At 40.8% G+C, this 20,596-nt stretch overlaps 1 protein-coding gene across 2 annotated transcripts in view; it reads right to left on the reverse strand.

Moving 5' to 3' along the window:
* The window catches only part of scube1 (signal peptide, CUB domain, EGF-like 1), a 126,856-nt gene that overhangs the window by 7,228 nt on the left and 99,032 nt on the right, over positions 1-20,596 (reverse strand). For both annotated transcript variants that reach the window (XM_037122243.1, XM_037122242.1), the window contains 12 exons: positions 17,479-17,601; positions 13,558-13,674; positions 12,460-12,582; positions 12,197-12,316; positions 11,048-11,146; positions 9,641-9,757; positions 7,793-7,951; positions 7,343-7,546; positions 7,068-7,229; positions 6,377-6,544; positions 1,152-1,313; positions 866-1,063 (listed from right to left, as the gene is read on the reverse strand). In XM_037122243.1, the coding sequence (XP_036978138.1) occupies positions 866-1,063; positions 1,152-1,313; positions 6,377-6,544; positions 7,068-7,229; positions 7,343-7,546; positions 7,793-7,951; positions 9,641-9,757; positions 11,048-11,146; positions 12,197-12,316; positions 12,460-12,582; positions 13,558-13,674; positions 17,479-17,601 (1,752 nt within the window). The remainder of the gene's footprint in view (positions 1-865; positions 1,064-1,151; positions 1,314-6,376; positions 6,545-7,067; positions 7,230-7,342; positions 7,547-7,792; positions 7,952-9,640; positions 9,758-11,047; positions 11,147-12,196; positions 12,317-12,459; positions 12,583-13,557; positions 13,675-17,478; positions 17,602-20,596) is intronic.

Below are 20,596 nucleotides of genomic sequence, written 5' to 3' on the forward strand. Positions count from 1 at the left end.
GAACAACTCATTCTGTTTTTCTGTCCAGCTGTGCTCTTACATCACTATGAATGCACAAATGTGGTTGATGTGTTTGAAAAGGGAAGACCAACTGGGGTGGAGGGTGGGATAATGTTTTGTATGTTTTCTACTTGTTTGTTTATTTGAATAAAAAAGAAAAGAAATCACGCATCTATTTGCAAAGGTCATGTAACATGATGTGATGTGTTTCAATAAACAGATTAACATTTAGAATTAGATCTAACATTTAGATTTCAATTTAACATTTAGATTTAAAATTATATATTGAGATTTAGATTTAACATTTAGATTTCAATTTAACATTTATATTTAATATTTAGATTTATATTTAACATTTAGATTTAATATTTAGATTTACATTTTTTATTTAAATTTAACATTAAAAAATATACATTTTTACAAGAGAAGTTAATATCACAAAAATAACAAATATTTCTGTAAATCTGGTCAAAAATAACATTAATAACAAAAAGATTGCAGAAGTTTTTTAAACATAGTTTATTGCTGATAGTTGTGCTTCATTAGTGTTAGTTATTTGTTGACGGTTTGATGTGTCTGGCCCTCAACCAAACTAGAGCTAGTACTTTATTCAAAGATAAGTGGCAGTCTGTCTAAAAATGAGAATGTTATCTTAGCTGAAAATGAAGAAATCACACCAGAGTTCATCTTTATGACTGAAGATGTTCTTCTGTAGGTTAGGAAAAACTAATGGCAGATGCCATGAGCTGTAACAGTCACATTTTGAGTTTTGTAATGTTGGTAATGTAAAATTCTTATTGGGCTCTTCAAGCTACAGACCATAAATCCTGTCTAATCAGTTGTCCTCAGGTAAAATAACTCTTACCACTCTTCCTCATGACGAGCACATCACCACACTCATCCTCGATGGGGAGGAAGATTTCTGGTACCACAATGAGAATCCGCCTCTTGTGTGGTGGGTTGATGGTCCAGACACAGTCCACATTGGATGGATAATCACCTGGGTAGTTCGGAGACTCAATGTAGCCTGTGTATTCTCCCAGTTCACCTCCACACAGCTGGTCTGAGGACACAATAAATATAAGCATTATGCAATATAAGTCATTTCAATACAAGAGTGGCAATGTCTGGCAACAGTTAAGGAGGATTACTTTTGCAGTGAGACACATTGGTGGCACCATCAAAGTCAGTGGTGGTGTTCCCTGGGCAGGTGATGCAGTAGTTCTGTCCAAACTCAGACTGGTAGGTTCCTGCTGGGCAGCGGATACAGCGGTGGGTGCTGGAGTTGTAGTAATGTCCAGGAGCACAGTGCACTGAGAAGGAACAGAAGGGATAAACACATAAACAGCAGTCCATCTACAAAATACATCACACAGCTGTGATTTAATTCATTCAAAAACATGCAGATAAACAAAGCAGTAAACCGTGTAAAGATGTCGTCTCATCTCTTACACATCTACGCACTCCTTTATAACCCTAACTAACCCTAAATAACTGCCTTAGCAATGAAGCTGCTTACAAATTACTTGCTTCATTGCAAATGTCAATATAAACATACAGAATTTTAAAGTGGAGCATAAAAATCTCTGATAACATAAAGCAAACAGTTTACAGTCATGCTAACAGCTCTGTAAGTGTGTACTTGCATGGAGGTACTTTGGACTTGCAAAAATAGGTATTGGGAAAATAACCATTTTGACCTGATGGTGGTGCTGGATGACAAGTCAAGGGATCACAAAAGTAACTGGTATTTATCCCTGAAGGGCCACACATTAGTGATGGGAACAGCAGTTCTTTTTACTGTACTGAATCTCTAGAATACGTTCATTAAAATGATTCGTTCAAAAGATTCTTTCACCGAATCGTTCGGTGCTCTCCAACTCCCTAAACTGATAAGCTGCCAAACGATCCGTCATTCAGTTCATAATTCAGCCCTGAGGTTAACGTTCACTTACTGAGGGACGGTGTGTTCACGGACTATAGTACAAAATCATTCATGGGGGACGCAGTGCTGCTTTGAGTGGTATACATGCACTCAAATTATTACACGGTGAAAGTGTCCTCTGTGCACAGTAAAATCACTAAACATGATGCTACACGGATATTAGCAACACAGCGCTAATTTTAGCAGTACGGTTACTGAACGTGAATCAACTCCTCTGCCCTGAGTGAGTGAGTGAGTGAGTGACACAGCGCCACTGTCAGCACAGTACATGAACGAGAATCATGCCCTCAGCAACGTGAATCATGAGTGAATCAGTCGTTCGTGAACGACCTGCTGAGGACGTGAATCATGTTCGCACTGTCACTGAATCTGCGTGAACGTGAATCACGTTTGCGAACGTGAGTGACGACGCGAACATGATTCACGTCCTCAGCAGGTCTGAGAATCACGTTCGCGAACGTGAGTGACTTTTACTGTGCAGTAAACTCACTCTACATGATGTTACATGGATATAGCAACACAGTGCTAATTTTAGCAGTACAGGTACTGAACGTGAATCAACTCCTCTGCCCTGAGTGAGTGAGTGAGTGACACAGCGCCACTGTCAGCACAGTACATGAACGAGAATCACATCTACAGCGACAGTTCTCTGTGTGCAGTAGGTTCACGAATCACGAACGAATCACAGCGCAAACGTGAATCACGTCCTCACAGTTCTCTGAGTGAGTGGCGGCAGTTCCACTTCCAGCCGGCATGCTCGTGGGTGAGCTCAACTGAACTGAGAAAGGAAAAAAATCAGTTCGTGAAGTGATTCCATTCACTTCGTTCACTTAAAAGATTTGTTCGTTCGAACAACGACTTTTTTTGGAGTACCATGACTTTGGTTTTGTCAAGGTTGATATCTACCACCAAGTTTTGACAGAACGTCTCCAGCAGAGAGAGGTTCTGCTGTAGATTATGTTCTGTTGGGGACAGTAGAACTAGGTCATCTGCATACATGAGGAATTTGATTGTTTTGCCTTGTAGATCTAATCCTGGGCTTGGGGACTGTTCAAGAAGCGTGGCCAATTTATTGATATAAATGTTGAACAGAGTAGGAGACAGGTTGCACCCCTGATGCACCCCTTTTCCTTGTTTGAAGAACTCTGTTCTTTTGTTTCCAATTTTGACACAGCGCTGGTTGTCAGAATATTTGGATTTGATTAGATCATATATTTTACCCCCAATTCCATTTTGTAGAAGATGTAAAAATAACCCATTGTGCCAAATAGTGTCAAAATCCTTTTTTAGATCTACAAAACATGCAAACATCTTTCCTTTGTGTTTTTTTTGCGAACTTGCTGTTGGATAAGTTTATGGAGAGTGTAGATATGGTCAGATGTTTGATGATTGGGTAAAAAGCCAATTTGGCTTCTAGACAGAATATGATGATCTGTGAGAGGTTGCTGTTAACACAGATGCCCCTGTAATTGCTGGGGATGTACTTGTCTCCACTTTTAAATATAGTAGAAATGAGATCTTTATGAGACCTAAATTACTGTGTTTCAGCATCTCTGAGTTAATGCTGTCTATACAGCAAGCTTTTCCATTTTTAAGGGTTTTGATTTTGTGCTGTATTTCTTTAATGGTGATGGGGTAGTCAAGGGCACACTGGATGTCCTTCACTGTCATTTCTAGTTCTTTCAGTTTGTCTGTTGTTAAAATTTGGTGGGGATTCAGACCGTGACACTCTGGATTTTTATAGAGGTCATCAAAGTAATTTTTCCACATTCTGCTATTTTGAATTGGGTTGGTCTCTGTACATGGATTTCTGTTGATGTTTTTCCATAATTTCCAAAAGGTGTTTTCATTTATAGCTTTTTCAATTTTGTTGAGTTCTCCCTCCACATGATGCATTTTTTTTCACATGAAGGAGTCTTTTGTAATCTTTCAGAGTTTGGACATATTCAAGCTGTCCCATTAGGGCACTTGGCTTCCTGTGTTTTCTGTTTTCTCAGGTTTTGTCTGGATACAGCACATTCTTTATCAAACCATCACTCTTTTTGTTTCATGCTTGATTTTTTAGTTTGTGAGATTTTTAATGTAGACTATTTTGTCAATTGAATAAATATTGTGTTTAATTGATGTGTGGCCAGATGTATGTATTCCCTTTAAGGCTGATACTGGGTGTTGAGAAAAGTATCACAGACCTGGGCATTATAGGCCCTGGCCACATACGGCCCTTTGATCGGCTCTGACCTCCCCTGTAAGGCTAATTGGAAATTACAAAATAAACATACTTTCTAATTTTACCTCATGCATGGTCTAAAGCTGCACTGGTTTTATTTTGAAGTTGTTGTTTTTTTTTATTCACGTGCATAATGACGCAATAGACGTGCACATGATTGGATCCTTGTCGCAAGAGGACTTTAGCCCCCTAAATGTCCGCTAAAAAAGAGAGGTAGATGCTGAATGCAGGGTTTTCAAAAAGAATTGGACTGCTAAGTATTTATTTACCGAAGTCAGAGGTAAAGCCGTGTTTAGTTCGCTAAATACAGTAAGCCGTTCTCAGAGGGGGAGTTTGTCAAAGAGTGCTTGGTGGACTCTGCAGCACTAATATGCCCTGAAAAAAAAGCGGCATTTGAGCAAGTCCCGCTGTCCAGACCGAGGACATTGCGGGTAATCTGGAGCTTCAGCTGCAACGTGAAGTGGCACGTTTCGACTTTTTCTCCTTGGCTTTGGACGAGAGCTGTGATGTCTGCAACACAGCCCAGTTACTCGTATTCGTCCACGGGATAACACCGGACTTCAAGATTACGGAGGAGGCTGGCAGCAATGCGGTCGATGAAGGGAACGACGACAGGGAGCGATCTGTTCACGGAGGTAAACGAGTGCATGGACACACTGGGACTGAAATGGGACAGACAGGCGTCACAACGGACGGTTGTCCAAATCTTACCGGAAAAAATGTCGGACTTTTGAAACGTATGCAAAATAAAGTGACCGAAATCGACGGGGATCAGAAACTGGTATTTTTGCATTGTATTGTACACCAACATGTGTTATGCAAATCAGTGCTAAAATGAGAGTGAGGTGATTAGACTACAAATGTTGGCATGTAAAGGCACCAACTAGCAGTGAACTGGGACACTTTCTTTGGAAGCCTTTTTCTCACATTCACAGTTCAGTGATGTTTAGTGACAGTTCAATATGATGTATCTTGCTTAATATTTGGAGTACAAAGACAATATTGTGATGTCATTAGAATGCTAAGAACCTCTTTCCAACAGTAAATGAAACTCAAAATGTGTTTGAGTGAATGTGACTGGAAATTTTCACTAATATGAGTCACAAATAGTGAAAAATGTTCATTTCGTTTACCATTGTTTTGGGAAATTTGATTTAATAAATTACATTTTTTTTGTAAGGCAACCTCACTTTTTTGTTTAACTATAACATATACTCGTACCAGCTTGTCAAAACAATGCTATTTACTGCGTTTTATAAAGAAATACAATTAATATTACGCAGAATTGAGTTCAGCCTTTTGGCCCGGCCCTCCACAATATTTTCAGTTTCTCATGTGGCCCCATGGAAAAAAATAATTGCCCACCCCTGATCTAGCATGTTGTGAATTTGAGCAGAGTGTAGTGCAGCGGTATAGGCAGCAGTGCTCTCTTCTGTCCATTTGTATCTCCACGGTAGAGGAAACAGCCCTGGCTCAGGGTTTGGATTCACAGTGGTTGACGATGACTTTTTCAGAAATAGGGTTATTTGGCTATGGTCTGAAAGGGGTTGTTGCGGTGATACAGTGAATGCATTTATATATTGTGGTTAAATGTCAGTAATGGCATAATCTGCAACACTGCTACCTAACACAGAGCATTGTGTTAGTCTGCCCAGAGAGTCTTCTCTGATTCTGCCATTAACAATGTACAGACCCAAGCCTTTACACATTTGTACCATCTGTTTGCCAGTTTTGTTGACCATGCTATCATAGCTTTGTCTTTGTGTGTTTATGCAAGTCTGTTACAAAGGGGGATGTTTGTAGATATGTTTGTATCCTTCATAGTTAATGAAGTCTGGCTCTCTCTCTCTCTCCCTCTGCAATCAATTGAATTGATTATCAGTCTGATAATCTACATGTTAAAAAAAATTGATGTGAGCTTGCATGTCAGAATAAATATAAACTGTTTGATAAATAATATGGGCATGAACATGTTTCAGAAAAAGAGTTTAACAGTGACAGATTCAGTGAGAGGCGCTAGCTGGCTTTCACAGCATATCAGCATATCTTTGTTTTAGCAAGAGCAAAAACATGTCAAATAAAAAAAATGTTACTAATATAGAAAACTGAAATCCTGGCACCTTACCTGGTGGTAGCAACTATGAACAAGTACAGTGGAAACATACTGTAGACATTAAGTGATACACCCTGTCACAAAGCCTCACCTTTGGCTTCACAGTCTCTGAAGGACACCGATGCTTCATACTTGGTCATGAGACCTCCTCCACAGGTGAAGCAGAGGACCCGGCCTGGTTCTGGCTGGTATGAGCCCAGCGGACAGATCTGACATGGGCGGAATCCATCAGCAGAGAAATGGCCTGCTGGACACTGACCTGTGGCAAGTAAAACATTTTTTTTCTCCTAATTTATCTGTATTTGTAGCTTGATTTAGAAGCTGTTAGACATTAATTACAATTACACAGTGTAAAAGTGATTCTCAGTGTGGGATCAGTTGGCCGATTTCTTCCTAATCTCTCCACCAACAGCTTATTAACCAAATACAACACTGGTCTGTTGCTCTCTTTTGGCTGTTAACTCCCATACTACCATTCAGTTCACTTTAATGACCACAAGGCCAGATATTTGTACTTGGGACTGGCACATTGGATTTATGTGTCGCCAGTGTAAAGAAGACATACATACACAACGGCAGGAATTATAACAGATCAAATTTAGGGAAAGTCTACATGTGATTGGCAGCCAGGCGAAAGGTGTAAGGTACTCTAATGGACTGTAAATCCTTCATTCACACCAGCTCCTGTGTATTAATATGGATAATACAGCAATGATTTCAGTACTGTTGAGGAAGAGTATTGGGGCTTTTGAAATGCCTCTAATGATGTGGTGGTGAATTACCTCCACACTGTGACACGTTTTTGGCACCAGCGATGCCCTGTCCTTCAATGCTGGGACACGGCTCACAAGACAGTTGACCTGCTGTGTCCTGGTAGGTACCGGGGGGACACTGGACACACTGCTCCTGCTCCCCGCTGTAGAACGTCCCCACACCACAGCTTACTGAGGAGAACCGCACAGGTGAGTACTGACTGAACACTTTCTGTAGCTCCCCGTTATGACAGGATGACAGGATACCAACATCACAGCATCAACTGACATCGAGCAAGACTTACCGCACTTTCCATCTCTGAGGACTTGTCCCGTGCTGCAGGCCTCGGCACCCTCTGGTACTCTGGACGGTTTTTGGGCCACCTCGTACTCCGTCCCAGAGAACTGGATGTAGAATTGCTGTTTGTTGATAGACTTCCTGAGCGTCCGCATAGCGCTCTGCAGCTTCTGCTTCATCTTCTCCCGCACGCAGTCCACGTTACATGACTCTGAGGCAAGAAATGACCATTGGCAAACTCCATTGAAGACAAATTGGTTAATTTTATTTCTGAATACTTTCATGCTAATTTTCCTTGAAAGACAAAATCCTGATCATGTCTCAATTATGTTTATAATGTAAGAACTCATATCTCAAAGATTTGTTTCAGGCACTGTATATAAAGTATGCAGGTGATTATCTAAATTGGTTTTGCACTGTATGTATGTTTATTAACACGTAAGAAAGAACATCACACCTGAGGCTTCCTCCTCCTTCATCTCCATCTCAAACTCAGCTGTGATGTGCGAAACCTCTTTGGAAGGAGATTTGCGACCTCTTCGGCGCTTCTTAGATGAGTCACACTTGAGGTTGACAAAAGTCACCTGGCAGTCGTCAGTGCAGGGGAACTGGCCTCCTGCCAGGTAAAACAAAAAAGAACAATGCAGTTTTATGGCAGTCGGGAAGTATAGATTGTGTGTACAGGGAGTGCGGAATTATTAGGCAAATGAGTATTCTGACTACATCATCCTCTTTATGCACGTTGTCTTACTCCAAGCTGTATAGGCTCGAAAGCCCACTACCAATTAAGCATATCAGGTGATGTGCATCTCTGTAATGAGAAGGGGTGTGGTCTAATGACATCAACACCCTATATCAGGTGTGCATAATTATTAGGCAACTTTCTTTCCTTGGGCAAAATGGGGCAGAAGAGGGACTTGACAGGCTCAGAAAAGTCAAAAATAGTGAGATATCTTGCAGAGGGATGCAGCTCTCTTAAAATTGCCAAGCTTCTGAAGCGTGATCATCGAACAATCAAGCATTTCATTCAAAATAGTCAACAGGGTCGCAAAAAGCGTGTCGAAAAACCAAGGCGCAAAATAACTGCCCATGAACTGAGAAAAGTAAAGCGTGCAGCTGCCAAGATGCCACTTGCCACCAGTTTTGCCATATTTCAGAGCTGCAACATCACTGGAGTGCCCAAAAGCACAAGGTGTGCAATACTCAGAGACATGACCAAGGTAAGAAAGGCTGGAAAAACGACCACCACTGAACAAGACACACAAGCTGAAACGTCAAGGCTGGGCCAAGAAATATCTCAAGACTGATTTTTCTAAGGTTTTATGGACTGATGAAATGAGAGTGAGTCTTGATGGGCCAGATGGATGGGCCCGTGGCTGGATCGGTAAAGGGCAGAGAGCTCCAGTCCGACTCAGACGCCAGCAAGGTGGAGGTGGGGTACTGGTATGGGCTGGTATCATCAAAGATGAGCTTGTGGGGCCTTTTCGGGTTGAGGATGGAGTCAAGCTCAACTCCCAGTCCTACTGCCAGTTTCTGGAAGACACCTTCTTCAAGCAGTGGTACAGGAAGAAGTCCGCATCCTTCAAGAAAAACATGATTTTCATGCAGGACAATGCTCCGTCACACGCATCCCAGTACTCCACAGCGTGGCTGGCAAGAAAGGGCCTAAAAGAAGAAAAACTAATGACATGGCCTCCTTGTTCACCTGATCTGAACCCCATAGAGAACCTCTGGTCCCTCGTCAAATGTGAGATTTACAAGGAGGGAAAACAGTACATCTCTCTGACCAGTGTCTGGGAGGCTGTGGTTGCTGCTGCACGCAATGTTGATCGTGAACAGATCAAAACACTGACAGAATCCATGGATGGCAGGCTTTTGAGTGTCCTTGCAAAGAAAGGTGGCTATATTGGTCACTGATTTGTTTTTGAATGTCAGAAATGTATATTTGTGAATGTTGAGCTGTTGTATTGGTTTCCCTGGTGAAAATAAATAATTGAAATGGGTATATATTTGTTTTTTGTTAAGTTGCCTAATAATTATGCACAGTAATAGTCACCTGTACACACAGATATCCTCCTAAAATGGCTAAAACTAAAAAAGCCCCACTCCAACTCCCAAAAATATTCAGCTTTGATATTAATGAGTCTTTTGGGTTCATTAAGAACATGGTTGTTGTTCAATAATAAAATTAATCCTCAAAAATACAACTTGCCTAATAATTCTGCACTCCCTGTAAACTGAGGCTGACTAAACTGAACAAATATGTTGGTGATCCAGTATAGCTCAAACTGTGGAAGTTATTCACCTTGTGGGTTCTGCTTGGATGAATCTCTGTGTTTCTCTTTGTTGCGAGGCCTTAGGTGACACTTGGCATCTTTGATCTTAAACCTTGCCTTCTGTTTGATGGGCGGGGCCAGCATGTCTTCATTCATACACAGCAGAAACAAAAGACGGTTGATCAGAGCATAGTTTAAACAAGAGTAAATCAAGTACTGTACATCTAGGAATTTTTCAGCTGTATACATGTTTGACCTTTCTCAATTCACAATACAAGATGAAATTTTCTGTTCCCCTAATCTCAATTAGTTTTTTTTAAATACATTGGTCTTTATTTGCTATCAAGTAATAGACTGTTTTATCTTTCACTGGCCTTCTTGAACCCCACTTCAATTTGCAAAGGCTCCACAATGATCCAGTAGAGAACTGAGGGGCGGCTCAGGAGGCAGAGCTGGTCATCTAGTAATCGCATCCTGGCTCCCGCTAGCAGCGTGTCAAAGTGTCCTTAATCAAGATACTGAACCCCAAGTTGCTCCCGATGAGCAGTTGGCACCTTGCATGGCAGCCTCTGCCATCAATTTATGAATGTGAAAGAATTTGTAAGTCACTTTGGACAAAAAGCGTCTGCTAAATGCCCTAACTGTGAATGTAAATGGTTCTGCTGACACAAGGACAGCCTCCCTTACTAGCATCCCACACATATCCACTGACAGAAGTAACAGGAAATTAATGGTAAATGAAATAAATGATAATAACATTTTTGTCCTGCTGCTGGCTGTGTGGTAACAACATTTTAGTTTAGGTTCTTATATATTAGAAAGTGATCGACTGAAGGTCAAATTTGCTCATTTTTTAATCAAGACTACACTTGTATGTATGGATAGTTTTCATTGATGAAGTACTGTGTACTGTGCTAAAGTTACTGTGCTAGTGATAGCATACTCAATTAATTTTGATGAGCAACAAAATTAACTACAGGTCACTCATAGAGGGTCAAAATTACTATAATAATAGTATGAATTAATCCATAACAATTACAATATTCTTAATCCACTTCCAGGATATCTTGGTCACCAAGGAAACAGAAATACTCTTCATGAAGTAAAGGTTTGTATACTTTGCATTCAGTTTCTTTACAAAGTTGTAGTTTGCCACAACTGTTGGAGCAACTGCAAACTAGTTTAAAAATGCAACCAGCATCACTACTTTAATATCTATATTCTGAGCTAAGTCATCTGATAGAAATCCCACTACTGAACTGCACCAATGAGCTAATCTTCACTGGCAATATGTGTCTGGAGGCTGGTGCTCGGATCAGTCCAGGACCTGACAGCATAAAGAGCGGGCTGTCTGGGTAAAATCTCAACTCCATGAAACAGCTGGCCCTTTTCTCAGTAAACCTGGCTCTGAGTGCTGCATTTCCCATCGTTTATACCGGTGCAGGTGGGTAGGGCAGTGGTGGCATTCTTCTTCTGAGGAGCTTTACCAGGCTGGACTGGTACTCCGCAGCTCAGTGTGTAGCTGTTCTCTGAGTCTGCAAGAAACACACACACATAACACTACAGTGAGAAAAGAGGGAGGCTGACTGTTTGACTTGGTCCTTCTGCACCATCAAATACCTTGTGAGTGTGAGTGTATGTGCATGTGTGGGTCGGTGTCATCATGGAATCATGTGTTATTCACTTGGCAGTTCTGAGGATTCAAAAGAATTTTATAAACATTTAAGACCACAATATCCTCCATTTAGACACACCATTGAGAAATTCAAATGACAGATCTATAGACCTCATCTTTCCTTGATGCATACGTAAACACAAAGATGTATTTCAAGTAAGAAATGAGGGATGAAGCCTTCAGAGGTCATAAAAGCAGGATGATTAAATAAGAGCCTGGACTGCATTCAGCCACAGGAATTTACATGGCTCCCTCCCCTTAAAATTGAGACACAATCCAAGAGGACAGAAAAACAAATATTTCATCTCATGCCTGAGAACTATCCATCATTCTCACACGAGGGCTGCCAAGTTAAACGGAGCAAGGCAGTACTACGGAAAAAATGGCGTGATCAAAGAATGTAATCAATTTAGAGATGTGTGTTAAGTACTATTACAGGAGGAGGAAAGGCCGGGGTGCCTGCCAAAGTGCTGGGCCAGGTGAAGCCAAGAAAGCCTTGCAGAGTGAAAAACACATCAGTCTGAGTGGAGTGCCCCCCGAGGAATCAACAAATACAGCAATAAAGAACAGCAGCACCTTCGTCAAGCATCAACAGCACTGGGAGAGAGGATGGTATGGAAATATTTAACTGTCCAGATGTTTCCACCAGAGGGCAGCAACGTGTGCAGCACTACAACTCAAAACAGTACAGGCCAGGTTGGAGAGATTTACAGGAGTATGAGGAATTTCATTTGAGGGGTCACCAACCTTAGGCCCAATATGCATACAGTTTTATTATTTTTTTGCAGTATTGAAAATGTTATAAAAGAGGAACTGTTTTCTTACTTCTTTTTTTGTCATGTGTGATTATAGACCTGTATGTGTGTGTGTACACACACGTGTGTGTGTGTGTGTGTGTGTGTTTGTGTACCTGCGAGGAAGAGGGCGTTGGAAGGGCAGGAGAGAGAGCAGACCTCTGCTCCTCCACTCTTGGTGCAAGTCAGCTGGGCTCGGGGCGCTGGCTTCCCATTGGGTAAACACTTCGCCACCTCTGAGGAACACACAGAGTCACATCACCATGACAACCACCTGGACACACACACACACACATACCTCCGTTCAGGGCCCGCTGTGCGGAATCCACCACAGCACAAGTGGAGAAACTCGAAAGCAGAAAAACTCACAAACACTTACCAATGCAATCTTTCTTGTTCCAGTGGAGTTTCTGTCCAGGAGGACACACACACTCATAGCTGCCCTGGGTGTTAACACAGCCATGCTCACAGCTCCCGTTGCTGATGCTGCACTCATCAATGTCTGGGAGCCAACCACAGAGAGCAGGACAGTCAGTATGAGAGTATGAATAAATCTTCACTTTCTTCACTTTTGACTTGTACATGTAATTAGACAAAAAACAGAAATAATGACAGAAATAACAAAAACGGGCAACTAAAGATGTTAATCAGTTTCCACATACCTTTACATCAGTGATACACTGACTTCCCTTACTAATAATAGATAGAATGCTCTTGGATATACTGTAATTTGAAACTTGGCACTCTTTAAAAAATCACAACAATTGTGGGTATGAACATACAGGTAATATCAGGTGTGTCAGCTTTGAATGATTTGAAGAGTGAACTGTGACACTGACACTTACATTATCTCCATTCTCTCTTTACATTTTTTTAATGATAGTTTTGGATCATGTTTGGAAAAGTTTCCCTTTCAAATATATGATCATTTTAGAGGCTGCAGCTAGTAATGCTGTTGAACTGTACTTATGCATACTGGCAGGTCAATTATTTTGTCCACCCAGCAAGGAAAAACAGAAACAGCTATTTATGTTACGAGAAATATTATAACCTTGATGAAGGGAGCAGGACTGATTTTGCTATTGCAGGGCTGTATTAGCTTGACCTAAGTGAACCTAATAAACTGGCAGCTGAGTGTGTTAATGTGTTCATGCCGACTCCACCTTACCATCAGTGACGTCAGTCAGTCCAACAACAGGACAGTCAGAACTGTGTGTGTTGATTGAGCTACAGATGTGTGACAACACACACACAAACACACAGACAAGCAGACAAACCAATACACAGGAACGTGCTCTGACACACACACACACACACACACACACACACACACACACGCGATTCACCCATCACCTTAACAGAAATTGTATCTACTCTGTCACACACACTTCAGCTTTATCGATTTGCCAGTTTTGGGACAGTTTCACATATTTCTCCCATGTTCCCAGCACTTGGATAGATGTGAGCAGACTCTCACCTCCACAGTGAGTGAGGCCATACAGGATGTATCCCTTGTTGCATAAGCACTCAAAGCTGCCGGGGTAGTTGATGCAGGTGTGGTCACACGTTCTCTCGAAGGAGCACTCGTCAATGTCTGAGGAAGACCAAAAAAGATACATGACTGGTGAGAAATACTGCACGTAATGCATCAGAAACCTTTGAGAAGGGGAAATGGACAAACTAAATGCTGCAAGGGATATCAGAATCAATTGCCTTTTTTGTTCATTCACTCATTGTAGTTTCCCATTCACCTCAGTAAAGGGATGCCTTGTTGCAGCCAGCAAAGAATAGCTGTTAAAGAAAAATCATCAGAAAGGGAGATTCCCATGACTTTTAACAGAGATGTGCTTAGTACTACTGATCCCTGTTGCATAATCTTTTCCATGCCTAAAACATCCTGACGATAACAGAAAATCGAATTGTACCACATTTCCCGAAAAACAGTATTAACAACATGCCTCTCAGTGCTCTGACTCTTGAATGCTTTGAGTTTAGTAGATTGGAATCTGCAGCTCTACCTGAAAATTAGCAAATATCTGACTGAGCAGTAGCATGAAGAACTGACAAATAGCTTTTTTCTCCAACAGTCTAACAAACATGACTGCCGTTTACACTCCAGCGCTAATTAAATCAGTTCTCCTGCACAGCTCTGGGACTGTAGGAATAGTCACTGTGACTGGTCAGAATATGTTTGTATTTGTGTTTTATTATGTTTATATAACACTACAATATAATAAGTTGTCTCATAGCCATTCAGAATGTTTTAAAATCTCAAGTCAAAGTGCCGAAGCAAATAGTATGAATTGATGCCACACACCACAGCATTTATAGCCAAAGCTAATTTGCAATGCCCATAGATGGGCCTTTGAAATACAGAAAATTCAGCCATAAATAAAAGAAACAGTACAAACTAATTTGGTTATTCATACTGTGACACTCCAGCTTTCTGTGACATAGACATGGTTTATTATCGTGCAACAGCATAATAATCTAAATGTTATTCTTATATCAACTCATTGAATGGTGGGGTGAAAAGTTGTGTTTTAATTCATCAGATTCCAGACAAAACAATCACAAATCAGCACCATGTTTGTGGTAATTGTACTGATTTATTAAACATCGGCTCTTTTCTTCACCAGCTTATGTACTGCTGCAAAATAAAGATAAGCTAATTGTAAGCTAATAACAGTAATGATGAACATAACTTTAATCATCTTCTTTATTTGATATCTGCTGTCAAGTCACCAGAATTACTAACTTCTCAACTTCAAGCAATGCATAACAGGCTATGGAAACCTAAAAGACTGTGACTTTAAACTCGTATTTATAGTTAGCGACAGTAACAGGAAGTTAAGATATCAAAACCGGAATCAAAGCCATCAAAAAAGGGGCATAAGCTCAATAGTTTTACTATGATGATGGTGACAAAATGACATACTGTAATAGGAGATTTCACATGTGTAGAATTATGAACTTGTCTAAATCAATCCAATGAGAGCATAGAGGTTTTGGTGGAAGCAGAGGTCAGTGAGATGAGTGGTTTAACAGACATTGTGGGCTTAATGACTCATTTATGGAGAAACACAAGCTCCTCACCACAGACTAAAGAGGCCATCCTATTAATCACAGTGGACATGATAGTAAACAAATATATACGCTCTAAACTAAACTAAGACAAGAGCTCATTATAACAACCAAAAGACTCCACTGGAATGAGGTTGAGAAGTCTCATTCAGTGTTGCGTCAAAGTCCATCTGAGTGTGTGTATGTATGAGTGTGCACGCCTGCCTGCACATGTGTTTATGTATACTTGTCCTGCACCAAATATTATTAACCTATCAGGAATGGAGGCCAGCATTTCAAACTCACCTGGTTTATTTCAGGCTGTTCCACGGGGCTTTACAGGAGCTAAAAATACGAAATGTCATAATGGAGTTTGTCATGTGGAGGAAGTTGTTAAGGCCTGGATGTTGGCTTGGTAAATATTCCAGGCAACTGTCCATGTGAGGACTTTGGAATAGCTTGCCTGTTTTGAGCTAGGCCACAAGCAGAGTTTACTTAAACTGATCCAGGCCCACAGGAGCTGTCAGCAACTGTTTAATGTAAGATGAACGTATATAAAATAATTAATGTGTTTTTCTGCAAGACACACCCTCAGTCATGATGAGGTGTTTCGACATTTATATAACTGCTGACAATGTTCTCTCTATCTCTCTGCCTCTCTAAACATTTAGAGTAGAAGGAATCATTTGTGGGAATTGCTTATGCAACTATGGCAAACGATTCATCTTTCTGCTTGAGTTTCTTAGCCACTTCTGGCAAATGCTCTAACACTGGCATGTAGGGTATGACCAGGAGCGAGCTTCTCCGGAGAAGCTTACTGGCACAGAAAGAGCTGACAAATTAAACATTATATTTCATTTTAAGGTCATGTTGAAGCTGAACAGTCCAGATGTCAGTGGATGGGATAAACCTGGCAGCTACTGGCTGGCATGGTACGGACCAAGGTGTGTCAGAAATAGGCACGGGTGCTCTGATGTGGCTGACAACACTCAACACCACATTATTAAAGGATACAAACACACCACTGATCATGCATAGTTGATCCAGGACACACAAACACCCACATGTACCCACATTGTTTGTGGGTTTGGGCCGAGGACAGAAGCACCCCGGGGTTTTGTTGTTAATAAAAGAATTTTGTGTTAGTCTGCCCTCCCATCTGTCTTGCTGCAACTTGTAAGCAAGAATCTGCCTTTGGTCATACAAACACAGTCGTTGACCACAAGGAGGCTTCTTTGCTACACTACTTACCCAGTCCAGGAAGTCAGTTACACTGCTGCAACAAACTCTACATTATCTTGTCAGGGAAAGACGACTGTGCACGCTTGAACTTTTCTCATAAAAGCGTTTCAGAGAAGCATTCAGACACATTCAAACTTTAAAACTATAGCAGTTGGAGTTTAAAAAGACAGTCCAGCATTTATGGAAATGTTTCTGTTGGTCATCTTCAAAAGACAGATACAAATTTATTCTCTGTGAGTCTAGTAGATCCACTAAGACGTGGAAGTACTGAACTTAATGGAAAGAGTATATTTATATCTCTAGACTACTGTCCTGCAGGACTTTCTGTATCCCTGGACAGGATCAGAGACCAAACTGATATTGATTTTCTTGTCTGACTCCAGCAAAGATGCAAACTTGCTCTAAGGCACCAGTTTCCCATTCACGTTAGTTTCACTGATCCTTTTAGCCATGTGTGGTTCCTTTTTATGTGTATATGATAATATTGTAGTGTCTACCAATAGCTGCTGGCGAATGGAGGAGACCAATGCTTTTTAAAGCAATTTAATTGTACTTCAAAATGTAATTATAAAGTTTACACATTTTACCACAGAAATTAAGTCTACTTTAAATTCTCTTTCCGAATGGGCCGTTACAGCTGCAATACAAACTAACTCAACACTTGCCCCCTGCTGATCCAGCTTTCATCTAACAAAAGTCAGTGGGTGTAAAAAGGCACAGAAGAAGGTGCCCTAACCCAATGAATCTGTGGCTTTGGCTTTAACCGTTACAGAGGTAAATACACTTAATTTTCTTAGTCCAAGCTCTGTTTTGTGTGCTAAGGCATCTCTCTAATCGTTGATAAAAGAGACAGTTGGATTAAGTAGCCAAGCTGAGCTATCAGATAAGCATGTCAGTGCTTGTTGCCCCAGAAAGGCAGATAACCATCAACCCCCACTGATGTCCAGCAGAAAACAAATTGTGAGTCTGAGTTTTGTCAGGTAAAACCAAAAATTCTAAACCTCTGTCTCTCTGAGTTTATTCTGAGCTGACTGATGTGTGACAGGGGAGATGACACAGTGAGAATCTAAGTGATTGACAGTTAGTCACTGACCTTGGCATGTCCGTTCATCAGTGAGCAATTTGTGGCCTTTCTGGCAGCTGCATTCGAAGGAGCCCACTGTGTTCCTGCAGAAGTGATCACAGCCACCATTGTTCTCCAGGCATTCGTCAATGTCTGGATGGAGAAAATAAAAGAATGTAAAGGCCATTGGTAAAAGCACAACTGAGTCCACGCGCCTCACAACACAACAGCAGCTGACGTGGTAGATTGTATTCAGATTATGATCAATAAAATTGAACATTTGATTAACTCTAAAAAGTTGTGAGCATTTTTCCCAGAAATATATCCGTACCTTTAGCACTGGCTTACTGAACTCACTCAAGAAGAGAGAGAAACCTGTGGCGCAGCTTTAATGAGACAAAATTAATATAAAGCAGGAGACATAAATCCAGTACATACAACAACACTGCGCCAGTCTGCCAGACAACTTTCTGACCAGTATGGGTACAGACAGAGACAAAAAACCCTCTCCGTTATTGCTGTAAATCTGCAGCAGTCCTATAAACTGAGAGGACCCTTCTCAGATTCAAGCTTCAAATCTATTCAAAGCTTGTGGTGGGAAGGTCTGTACTAGGATCAGGTCTCAGATATATTGGAAGGAGGGATTGTTTTTCTATGCTCTTTATTTGTGTACTTCAGCAAGCAAAGAGGGTTGGCTGCTTTCTAAGACTGTCGCCAAGTCTCCCTCTTTTTCTAAATCACAATACCAGCATGCTATAGAGGAAACTTGCCACACAAGCACAAAGACACACACTGTCCCAACAACTGGTGAGCACAAAACAGTTCATACACATTACTCAAAGTGTGTTGGGATATTGCTATATAGGTGCATATATGTGCATGGATATGCAATAGAAGCCACATGAAATGAAAAATGTAAAAACCTATTCACAAGACACACAATAAAAAAATATCTCTAATTTTGAGCAGTGGTACTTCTGCACACTCTATTTGTCATATTACCTTTGACTGAGATTTAATATTTAAGTTTATTTCTCTGTCTCTTTTTCTTTTTATTGGCTTTTCCAAATAAAGTGCAGGGTTTCATCATTGTGTGTACCACAGTGGTATATTTAGTAACGCTTCTTTAGCAGGGCTCCAGCTGGCAGTGTGGCTCAGTCCTTGGAAATTTTACTCAGGGCTTGTTCATAGGGATCCCGCTGTCTCATCCCATGCTATGCTAGTTACCTGGAACTAATGAAGTGAAGCTGCTGGGAGAGAGAACAGGCAGGGGCTATCACTAAGAAATATGTCTATTATTGGCCCTTAGCTTTGGAGGGTGGGTGATGGCTAAAAAATAGGTGTGACTGCCACTTTTTTCATATCTAATAATCCTCCCTCTTTGAATCAACAACTACTAGGAAAGATAAATTTCATTATTTTTCATTTTTTCAGATTAAACTGTTGCATGCACTGCTTTGAATTAAGCATCTTAAAGGGATAGTTCGTGTTTTTGGAAGTGGGGTCATATAAAGTGCATATCTATAGTCGGTCTGTTCCCTACCGTAATCACCGATCAGCACAGCCTCAGTTTGGAGAAGTGGAGAGCCGCTCCAGCCCAGACGCTCAGCTTTGTACTACAGTGAACGGAGTCCAGAAAAAAAGTGAAATTTAACCGCCTAAAACAAGGCTCACCTAAAAAAATGTATATCAGTTCAAGTGTACATTGTATAGACAAAAATTCACAGCGCTTTACATCGCCGTCAGACCTGCCTTTCTTTTGGCACTACATTTTCTCAACTGTAGAACCTCTGTATCCCTACGCAGTTGCACTAACGTGTAGTGATATGGGGGTTCTACAGTCTGTGTCTGAAATTGTTAAGTTTCTTTTTTATCGAAAGTAAACCTCTCGTCCAGCAACTGGGCCTCGCACAGTATTTTGCCACTCGCAGATCACCTGTTGCCCAGTTGCGCGAATGCGTAGGGATACGGAGGCTCTACGGTTGAGAAAATTAAGTGCCAAAAGAAAGGCGGGTCTGACAGTGATGTAAAGCGGTGTGAATTTTCTCTATACAATGTACACTTGAACTGTTATAGATTTTTTTAGGTTAGCCTTGTTTTAGGGGGTTAAATTTCACTTTTTCTCTGGACCCTGTTCACTGCAGCACAAAGCTGAGCATCTGGGCTGAAGCAGCTCTCTACTTCTCCAGACTGAGGCTGTGCTGATCGGTGATTGCGGTAGGGAACAGATCGACTATAGATATGTACTTTATATGACCCCACTTCAAAAAACATGAACTATCCCTTTAAGAACAAAAAAAAAGCCATCAAAATTAATCGCAACAGCCAAAGTGTTTAGAGATAATCCCAATGCCAGCTGAGTAACTGAACACCATGTTTGAATGTTGAATGTTAAACGTATTATATATAACCTTTAGTTGTGTGTTTTTGGCATGTCTTCAAGTTAGTACATTTAACATAAGAGAGAGACATTTTGAGCAAATGTAACTTAAAGAGACAGTTCACCCCAAAATAAAAAAGTCAATTTTTTGTTGTTAAATATGAAATTATTAGTTTTTTTATCGGCATGAAACATGGGAAGCAGGAAATTAATGGTTAATCATCGATATAACAAGTAAAAATGAAGGACAACTCTGAATCTGGCAGCAGTTTGCATTTTTTAGGAATTTGATTTCCACAATTGTTATTAAATGCTGTTGAGAAGTTTTTAATATGATGGTAGCAGTATTAACATTGTTCCCATGGTCAGGCCTGGTGTCCTGGGAAGAATATCTGCAGAAGCCGTTTAGAATAACACCTGAGCTCTGGGAGTCCAGGTGTTCTGCAGTGATCCAGAGGAACAGATTCTAAAATAATAACTAGGTGAATGCAATCGCCCAGAGGCATCATGTTCAGTGCCAACCACAAACCTGCTTGCAGATCTGGTTTCACAAACCCTAACTATCCAACCACACTCCCTTGCCTCATCCAGCCTACCGTGCCCTCACATGAACCCAAAGTGCAGAGTCATGTCTTCCATCTTTTCATTATAAAGTAGATTTTTCATATGAATACGTTTCGCTACACCTTATGTCTCATTCAGAGCAAGCATACTTTATCCAAATCACTTTCCATTAGCTGCTTTGAAAAATTATCTATCTTTCGTTTC

The sequence above is a fragment of the Acanthopagrus latus genome, chromosome 14 (genome assembly GCF_904848185.1).
Source record: "Acanthopagrus latus isolate v.2019 chromosome 14, fAcaLat1.1, whole genome shotgun sequence".
NCBI lineage: Eukaryota > Metazoa > Chordata > Actinopteri > Spariformes > Sparidae > Acanthopagrus > Acanthopagrus latus.